General features: G+C 40.0%; 1 protein-coding gene across 1 annotated transcript; it reads right to left on the reverse strand.

The window, feature by feature from the left end:
* Positions 1-2008: 2008 nt before the first annotated feature.
* Positions 2009-9965, reverse strand: LOC132249618 (uncharacterized). The gene is made up of 2 exons (XM_059725157.1): positions 7161-9965; positions 2009-5825 (listed from the first exon to the last, which is right to left on the reverse strand). Exon 2 carries the CDS (start codon positions 3611-3613, stop codon positions 2231-2233), a length of 1383 nt encoding a protein of 460 aa, XP_059581140.1. The 5' UTR covers positions 3614-5825; positions 7161-9965; the 3' UTR covers positions 2009-2230.
* Between the last annotated feature and the right edge of the window lie 443 nt (positions 9966-10408).

The raw sequence follows: 10408 nt of genomic DNA on the forward strand, positions 1-10408 counted from the left end.
GCATGTGTAGAAACACCCACTGTATGTGAAATACAAAGGTCTAAAACTAGATAGTTAGGTAATTGGTAGGAATCCAGGGATCTGCCATCACCCAACCTTCTCAGTAACCTCCCCCATAATGGAATAAATCTCTATCGCTTAGTAAATTCCTCCGGAAGGAGGAACCTGCTGACAGTTTTCTTTTGCTCTTGGGACAATAAGATTATTTTTAATACTTGACCACTTTGTTAGTTGCTACTTTGACTCTTATACACCAAGACTAGAAGCAGAGAATTTTACACTTTTATAAATAGTGAAGAAAAAGAATTAAGAATTTCAACACCTTTTCTAACACTTTCTACACATTTCAAAAACATTTTAGTTGACAAGTTTCATTGGCCTGCAACATGGGTGTGACACTTTAGGCTGTATTCAGAGGCTATTACTATAACGTTGGTGTAATTCATGGGGTAATGAATCTGCTAGGATGATGGAAGGCCCTACAGAATACTGTTTTGTGGCCTAGAATGTATGTCTATGTCCTGCCCTGTTCTCTGCAGAGGAATCATAAGAGTTTCTTTATGTTAATGATGTTCCTTGCTCGCAGGGTAAAGGACATGAGAAATGTCCTTTTTGGAACAATTGGAGGTCTGGTTAATACCTACAAGAGTTTAGTATTTAGTACAGGTACTTGAGTTATATCTAGACTGTTTGTTTTCTTTTGTGATGCTACTATAGGAAAGGCATTAACAAAAATGAATCCCACCAAGTAAAAAAAGGAAAAAAAATTACAAAGGCAGGTATCTAATCTGTGCCTGCTGATCTTGTATTGATTACACATGCAGAAAGCTGTAAAGGTAACCAAATGTCAGTTGAAAGGCTTGTTTAATATACTTGCAGCATTGTAGGCTTAAAACGAAAATATGCAAAGCTTGTGTGTTTCTTTGGATTTTGGTTATGAAGGGCTATTTGAATGTTGAATACCTGCATTCCCCCTGCAAGCACTTTTAGCACTATTGAATATGAAGGAATTATGGTTAGGCTAGAAAGCTGATTGGGCATTTCTCACCAATAGCCAACTTATATATACAACTTTTGCATCTGCAAACTTTGTTCACACACTCATTTCCATGTGATAGGAGTCTGATCTATATCAGAGCATTCTAACTGTATTGGCCACTGAAAGCAAACAGTTGTTACACTAATCAAAGTTTCCATCTGGGTGTAGGATGATGAGGGCTGCGCTTCTGATGATGGGCTCTTGCAGAGTCTATGTTCTTCATATGTGATCCTTTGATATGATTAGGCATATTCCACTCATTTTAGACATCTTATTAGCCCACAGGAAAAATTAATTGTGTTTTGTATTGTAGGAAAAGGAACTTAAGTTAAATTTGGACACGCTGCAAAGAGGATCTGCTTCAACTTTTCTCTCATGGTTCAAGTCATATTGATATGGGGCCTAACAATGGGTGTGAACTCAAGCATGAAAGCAAAGCTTTAGTAAAGCTGAAATTTCTAAAGCACAATTAATCATTAGGCTTCCACTACTGATATATTTTTAAGACATTTCACTGATATCTGAGGTATGGTGGAACCTATTATTGAAATGGATTATAAAAATTTTCTTGGAATGGTAAATTTTGTACATTGACTAATTAACTAAAGGAATCACTTTCCTTCCATTCTTCCTTATTCATATTTGGCAGCTCCATCATTTTGCAATCTCTTTTAAAATAACAGATAGATGTTTGAGTGGTTTGGTATTTGTTGCTGCAGAAATATTCAAGTTGTTAAGCTATAAAAGAGAGATAAAGCTGCACTGTCTTCAAGTGACTGATTGTAGCCACTCAAGTCTAATATCTGTCTTGCTAATCTAGTATATGTGTCTGCTTAACTCTACTATCTGTTCCAACTTAGATTGAGTGTACAGTTAGACTCTTCCTAGTTTTTTGGTTGTTTTTTTTTTTTAATGTAGTGATTCTTGGTTGTTTTTAGTTTGGTTTTTTTTTATATAGTGACCCATGTTACAAAAGACGCAAGGTTTGGAATCTAGGCAGACAAGGTTCCTTGGGTGAATTTGTTATCTTTTATTAGACCAACCTAAATGGTTGGAGAATAGTTATTAAGCAAGCTTTCGGGTTCAAAAACCCTTCGTCAGGCTAAGGAAGCTTCAGCAGTTGGTGTGTGCTCTTCTTGGATGGAATGAAAAGTAAAGAAGCCAGCGGCTGGGCTGGGCTGGGCTGGGGAGTCAGTTGCCAGGCAGATTGTAATGTATCAAAAATCCAATGTCTATGTTTAGTCCATGATCTCTAGTATCCAGCAGGTTGATGAAATGGTGCTCATAGGCTCGTCTCTGGGAAGTGTTGTGTAAGTTTCCCTTGAGGATCAGGACTGAGAGGTTGGAGAGAGAGTGGCCCTCCTGTGAGAAATGTGCCCCCACCCGTAATTGTGTGTTTCTGTCTTTGATGGATTTCCGGTGTGCGTTCATTCTGGTGTGCAGTTGTTGTCTGGTCTCTCCTACATATCTTCCATCAGGGCATTTGGTGCATTGGATGAGGTATACTACATTCTTGGAGGTGCAGCTGTAAGATCCTGGGATGCTGATGGCTCTGTTGTGGGGTGTAGTAATAGTGGAGGTGGTGGAGATGTGTTGGCAGGTTTTGCATTTCTTGTCATGGCACGGTCTGGATCCTTTTGGTGTGTTCTGGGCTTGAGGAAATTTGCTTCTGGTGATAAGGTTGGCGAGGTTTGGTGCTTGTCTGAAGGCTAGGATGGGTGGCTCTGGGAAGATCTTTTTAAGAATAGGGTCTTTTTCTAATATGGGTTGCAATTTTTTGAGGATTTTCCGTACAGGTTCAAGGGATGGGTGATAGGTCATAACCAGCGGTGTGTGATTTGTGGGTGTTTTTCTTCTGTACAGCAGCAGTTCTTCACGTGGTATCCAGGTGGCTCTTTCAAACATGTGATCTACCTCTCTGGAGGAGTGTCCTTGCTGGGTGAAAGCCTTTTTAAGATTGGTGAGGTGGCAATCCCGGGTGTTCTCTTCAGTACAGATGCGGTGGTATCTGAGGGCTTGGCTGTATATCACAGCTTTTTTGGTGTGTTTCGGGTGATTGCTGGTTCTGTGCAGATATGTATGTTGGTCTGTGGGTTTCTTGTATACTGTGGTCTGTATTTTACCCTTCTGGATACTGATCATTGTGTCTAAAAAGGGGATGTTGGTGTTGGAGTATTCTAAAGAAAGTCGGGTGGAGGGATGGTGACTATTGAATTTCTGGTGGAACTCAATTAGAGATTCCAGGTTATCACTCCAAATGATGAAGATGTCATTGATATATCGTAAGTACAGCAAGGGTTTGATGGTGTAGTTCTTGAGGAAGTCTTCTTCCAGGTGGCTCATAAAAAGGTTGGCATACTGTGGGGCCATTTTAGTGCCCATAGCTGTTCCCATCATCTGGAGGAAGTGTTGATTATTAAAAGTGAAATTGTTGTGTGTGAGGATGAAGTGTATAAGCTCAGTGATATCTTTGGGTCTGTATTCTGGGTTGTAATCTTGTTCCTGTAGATATGTAAGGCAGGCATGGATGCCATCCTGGTGTGGGATGTTGGTGTATAGGCTGGTAACGTCCATGGTGGCTAGGAGTGTGTTGCTGGAAAGGTTTGGAATCAACACTCTTTCTTGTTAGACGGAAGGAGAGCAAGGGTGGGCAAGCCCCTCCTCCTCTTATTTGTATGATATGGACTTAGGTGTTTTATTGAATGGCTAAGATCTACAGACCTCAGATCCCAACCAGTTTTAATAGAACATTGCAAAAAATGTAGTTCAAAAGTTGAAAAGAAGCATTGGTAGCTTTTCAATTTTTCTGAACTGATTCATTTACCTGTTCATGTGGCCATCCTTACTCCAAAATGGCTGATTCATCTGTCCAGTATCTAATAGTTACACTGATTTTAAAGTGGAAAGAGGACTTACTGCTTGTGAGAATGCATCAGCAATCATTTCATGTGCCTGGTCCTACCCTGCAGTAAGTAGGAGCTAAATTAAAGCAACTTACCCTGGATGAAACAGATGCTAAATGACTGAAATTTAAGTTCTATGTCCTTCAGAATAAGAGAGGACATACAAACAGGGCAAGCTGAAACATGGTGTCTTTTTTTGCCTCACCTCCAATCAGTACAATTGTCTCATCTCCTTATTTGTACTGTCAGACTATTTAAGGTTAGCTTCATTTCAAGATTTTGTGGAAGTGAAGTGAATGCTTTCAAAGCATTTCCTCTTGAATATTGTAAAGGTTTAGGAAAAGTCCCACTTATGCAGCAGAGATTAAGCTAATTACTTTTTTTTTTTGGAAATGTTCAAAAAGATCAACTGAAGCTGTCATTTTTCTTTCCGTGAGCCCTTACAGCTCTACTTCAAAAGATGAGATATCAGTTCGTACACACACCAGCCAGTTAGACTTTACCCTAATGACAGTTTCGCTTTTCTCTGTGAAGCTGTAAGACAAACTACTCACCTCCGAATAAACTGATGGTTAGATTACCTTCAAAGGAAAGCTAAAAGATTACTGATAACAGTCAAGTCTGCACATTACCGGAATTCTGGCTGTGACCCTCTGGTGTAAGTCCGCTCAGGTTTCAGCTCAAGCTGGTGAGGTCTAGTCTAACAATTTAGCAAATACTTTGTCGAAAATAACACCTGCCCCTATGATCTCATGATAAAAATTATAGTTTAATTACCATTTATTTTATTCTCTGTGAAATCTCTATAACAAATCAGCTACTTTATGCTTTGTGAGCTGAATTTAAGTAAGGCAATGTCCAAATCCTACTACATTTGAATAAATATTGGGTAATTAATTTATTTTGGCTTATTTAAAAGTTCCAGTCTACTTCATCTCCTTCGCAGTTGTCTGTGCTTCACTCCTGTTCCCCCAGATCCCCACTTTTTTTTAAACAAACACACAGCTTAGCTTAGTAAACATTCAGGCACTTTAATGTGCAAGTCCTGGAAGGGGGGGGTAACAGCAGTATTTTAAAAGGAAAAACAAGTGGTGTCTTCCAGAGCCACCATCATTTGGGAGATTCTCCAACTGCACCCCAGCCTGAAGGACAGCTGGGACATGTCTTTCCTTTCAGCTTCCTCTTTTGAGCCAGGGCAGTACAGCAAAGTGTAGGGACTTGAATGAAGAAAGGTACTAATTTGTGATTTATTTCTCTTCTTCTTTATATTTATTTATTAATTACAACCCCATTCCCATTCATCATTTCCTTATATTATACCATGCTGCTCTCATATATTCTCTGCATCCTGAGGATCCTTTATTCCTCTGAAGAGTAACTCTTCTTCCTCTGTTGCATATTTTCCTAATTTCTTCATGCCAGATTTAGTTCTCTTGCTCCTCTTCTCTGTGGCATGTTTCCTGTTCCATAGTCTGATTAATTTTTTTTCCTGGCACCCCATCCTCCAATTTTTTACCTCCTATTTTCTCTTCCCCCTTGAATCATGACCAACATAATTTTTCTAATCCTTCTGCCTTCTTTTCATTCTTCTTTCCCTTGCTTTCTTCCCACTTTTCAAAGTTCTTTCAATGCACAAGCAACCTCATAGTCTTTTTTTTTCCCCTACATTTTCTATCTTATTTTTCTTATCCGTTTTCCCAAAGCTTTTCATGCAGAAAAACTGGCCTCTGCTTGCTTCTGTCAGCTCATCCAGGCACTAGTTCCTGTGCAGGTCATGTTGGTAGTCACATGGATTGACAGAAGTATTCAGTAGCTGCTCACCCACTGCTTGAGGAAAAACATGGCATGTCTAGACCAGTGTAGAATGGATTACTGTGCATGGCCTGTGTGGGAGGAAGAGAGGCACCTTAGCACCCGTCTGTCAATATAGGCATACTGTTAGAACACAGGTAGGATATACAATGCAGCAGAGCACTCTCAAGAAAGCCAATGATGCAGAGTTCCCATTTCAAGTATGGCTATGAGTGCTTGGCTGGAAGTGAGCCCAAGCTGTAAATTCCAGATCTGGATCTGGATCCATGCTTTCACATTGCTGGAGGGTTGGTTTACATTTATGTCTAGTACACAGGTGTGCTTGGGGACTGAATGCCAAAGTACTGAGAAAAGAGTCTTTTGGTTTAGTAGCTACCAAGTGAGAAATTTGACCCTGTATAGAGGGCAGACATGAGCCCTATACATCACCTAAGTTGCATTTAAATCTTGGAGGGGGTGTGGGTTAATTGGGACTTCAGTGGTACATGGCCTTTCTGCCTAAGGGTGAATTTCACCCAGGGTGAATATGGTTCAAAAAATGACTTTACCAAAGCCTGTACAGGGAAGTAAAAAACCACACATTCCTTCTTTTACAGCCCTAGCATGATATCATCTTTGAGCTAAGCACTGACATTTGAGTGCCAATGATGAGAGGACATTTTTTAAAGTACAAGGTAACTGGGGTTAAAGGTAAATATAAAAGAAGCAGAATATTGCAAGTACAGGATAAAAAACTTTATTTTGCATGTTTTGTCATCCCTCATTGAGTATATAGCCTTTTCTCTGGCTGTTGTCTCTCTTTAGTCTACTCACCAATATTATAGTCACAACCTGTTCCCTCTTAAATTCTTTTCCCTTCCTTTCCTTGACTTCATGCTCTTTCAGCTCACTACTTTTCACAACTGCTCCTGGAGCATCTCTGGTGGTCTTGTGGCTTATGAAGAATTAGTTTTTTTTACCTACTGAGAGACCCCTTATGGGTTGCTGACAAGATATCTAATACAGGGCTAGACTGAATTAAAAAAAAGCTTGGGTAGCACCACATTCCATTAAAAACTTCATTTTTAAAACACCTTGCCCATTAAAATTCAAAACCCAGAGTCAGGCACCTATGCTACTTATGCACTGTATGTGAAGAGTTAGTTACCTAAAAAGAGCTATCCAAAATACCTGCCCTGATTTGTGTGCTGCTAAGAGCTACAGACAGGAGAAACTGAGCACAGGAAGGTACCTTATTGAAGTTTAGCCACCTGGTTTAGCAGATACTTTCTTCTACTCTGGATACAGATCCCAGATTTCTCTCCAGAGGGAAGGTGCCTGAAATTGTTCTTTGAAAGAGCTGGTCAGAAATTAAATAAAAGCAAAAGAATGGTAGGAGGTGTCCTTATAATGTCCTAGTCACTCACCCAGGAAGTGGAAGATCCAGGGTCTTTGATCTCCTCTGTATGAAGGCATTCAAACTCACAATTCTCATCTCCCATGACAGTGCCCTAATGATTAGACTACAGGGTTGGCTGGGTGGTGGTGTACTGTGGTCTTCCTGTTGATGTAGAAAGGATGCAAGATTAATGGGACCAGGAAGAAAGAACACAGGAGGAGGCCTGAATCTAGCTTAATGGTCAGGACAGCCAGGTGGAAGAGGGAGGTTCAGGTTTGTGGTCCCTATGCCCAGGACTTTCTTTTTTTTTTTTTTAAACCTAGTGACTAGTTGTGGTAAATTGCATAGGCAGTAATGAAAGCAGGGATGGGGAGTGGTTATTGCCTGCTAGTTCCAGCATTGTCCTGGGAACTGGAAGATGTGTATTTAAAAACACCATCTGGTTAAGGAAGGTATAGAAACCAAGCATTCTCCTTCTACTTCCTGATTTAGTGCTTTACCCAATGGGCTGTTACATTTAAAGGTAAGTAGCAAACCACCCTCAGTTTTAAGAAGAAAGCATTTTCTGAGGTTCTGATCCTGTCAGCATGTGTTGGTGTGTTCAGATCTTGCCTGCTAGACTGGGCCTCTCATACAGCCTGGGTACTGCACCGTCTAGTTCCTGGGTTTAGGCAGGAAATAGATGTCTAGCTGCTTGGATTGGTGCAGTAGTTCACATGTCTGGAAGCAGAACTGTAAGTGCCGAAGGAACTTTTGGGTCAAAAATGGTGTTAGGATAGCTTGTTATGTTTAATGCTTTGAAGTTGCACCTGCTTATAGTATTGTTTATATTTTAGCCTTATTCAATCTTTGCTTAAGTTTTGTCCTTATTAACTTTTTGTTTTTTATTATTAGTTGGCTTTGAATTGTTTTTGTAGAGCTCATACGTGCTCATTCTGTTATATCTTATTTTTTTATGACTGTGAGAAATTCTTTAACATAACATAGAAATGGCCTTGTTAGCAGCTCCAATCAACTAAACTTGGCACTAACCAGCTGAATCAGAGGATGAAAGAACTGGATATATTAATGAAACGTGATAAGGAAAACCAATGGACAATGCCCAAAGTAAGACGCTGGAAAAAGGCCAAATTAAGAGGTGTGCTTGTATTGGATCTGTTAGACAAAGGAATATGCTGATGGGATAAAAGATGGACAGTATGCTGACTGCAGAGAGACCAATCTGAAAGCAAAGAGTCATCAGAGGAGTGAAGTTGAAGAAAAGCATAAAAGGGAGGAGCAAGAAAGTTCATCATCATCATCATAAATCCAGCCTTCAACACCTGTCTGGACTCTCCCAGCCCACAACATACCCTTTGCTTCCAGGACCTGAGTGGCCGTCTTTTCTGCTGAGCAAAGTAAAATCTGGGATTGGGTCAGATTGTTGTACTGAATGTTTTTTCTCTCGCTCTCAATATAGAAACTGGTAAGATAATACTTGTTCTACTTATAAAGTAAAACTTTGATTTTAGGACACGAGTTCTTCAAATTTAAGACATTGAGTTGTCTGCATTTTAATTTAGGACACGAGTTGTCCAAGCTGTTGAATTTTAAGACAGCGAGTTGTCTGAATTTAAGTGACACTTTGATTTTAGGACAAAGAGTTGTTTTCATTCATATTTTACATTCCATTTAAGGGTTAATTGTGCTTTAATGACCCCTAAGCACTATCTGGTGGACAGTGGTGCTAACAATGTAGGCACTTAGAGATTGGTTAGTCTGCTATGACTAATCCAGTGTTCATGGATCCCGGTTTTGGATTTAAGCTTATACCCTTTAGATACCTAGCATGAAGAAATTTAGTTTGGAAAGTAGAAGCTTCATAATAATGAGTTTCGGAACAGACTTTCAAAGGGAGCGATGGACAAAAAACAACTGTTTTTGAGATGCAGTTTGATAATTTATTAAAGAGATGATATGACATGGTGGCTGTGATGCTAACAGTTGTATTTGTTCACCCAGAAAGTCTCTTCCAGCCCCATATTGCTAAGGCCTCTCAAAGTCCTGCTCATGCTTAAGGCTTTTACAAGACTTAGTGGGTGTGTCTACATAAGATGCTTAATACACATTGGATTAATTCTACTGAGCATTAGCGTGGCTGGCAAGAACCATGCTAATGCATTACTGCACAGTAGATCTAGTCCAGTATGCATTAAGCATCACACACACAGCATTTATCTGTGCTAATGCAAAGTAGCACTGATAACAGCACATTAAATTAGTACCTATTACAGGTACTAAACTTAATGCACTGTAATGACAGTGCATTAATGAATGTGTAGATGCTCCCACTAAGTGCTACTGTAAGAGAACTCAAAGATAAATGTTAGGATTGGCTACAATGTAAGTCATTTTCATGTCAAAACATGCACTTGATTCTCTCTTCTTCCTTGCATACAATTTTATGAGTCCTACTCACTATCCTTTACACCATTTTAAATATTATAATTGAACTGCCATCATGCACCTCTTAGATCACATCTTTCTCCAGTCTTATCTGTAAGTGAAAGGGAGAGAGAAGAAAACCAGAAAAACAAACACTAAAGCACTCTTGTGCCTATGGGTAGTTTATTTGCATCCAACAGACGATCAAAATTTTGGGTTTTAAGCAAACAAAGAAATGTCTATGATTGTATCCTAACATTAATAGCTAATATTATATATTCAATCAGGGAACCTATACCTTGTTGGATCAAGAACGTATTCTATTAAATGTAAATTGGGAAAAGTTTGTGCACAAACATAAATCAAACTTGAAATAATGTGAAAGAACATCTTTACACTAAGATTAACACAATTCTTTATACTTGCAGAACAGCACAGTATTCCTCTAGAGCCCATGTAGTACAATTTAAATTAAAAATATAAAACAAGGATAATGTGCACCACCTCCTTTGGGGGAAGCTGACTCTGTACCTACAGCATATGAGAAAGTTAGCTTCTCTTGGGAGAGTCTGAATTTTACTACTTACCTCTAATAAAGGGATCTTCAATCTTTTTTAATGAGCGTACCCCCAGCGGCTGGATGCAGGGGAGTCGGGGAGTGGGGTGTTGTGCGCAGCTGGATGCAGAGCAGTGTGGCGTGGTGGATGGTGGCAGCCGCTGCCACGTTCAAGCTTCCTCCGCAGCTGCACCCGGCTGGCTGGGCAGCACCTGCATGTCCCGCAGAGGTTCTCCGCTGCCCCCACCCCCAGAACTGCTTCTGGGAGGCAGCAGCATGGGGTGGTGTCACTCTGT

The sequence above is a fragment of the Alligator mississippiensis genome, chromosome 3 (assembly GCF_030867095.1).
Source record: "Alligator mississippiensis isolate rAllMis1 chromosome 3, rAllMis1, whole genome shotgun sequence".
In the NCBI taxonomy this organism is placed as follows: domain Eukaryota; kingdom Metazoa; phylum Chordata; order Crocodylia; family Alligatoridae; genus Alligator; species Alligator mississippiensis.

Bases quoted from the DNA above. Each gene is read 5' to 3' on its own strand.
- LOC132249618 (XM_059725157.1), bottom strand. From the start codon at position 3,613: ATGGACGTTACCAGCCTATACACCAACATCCCACACCAGGATGGCATC.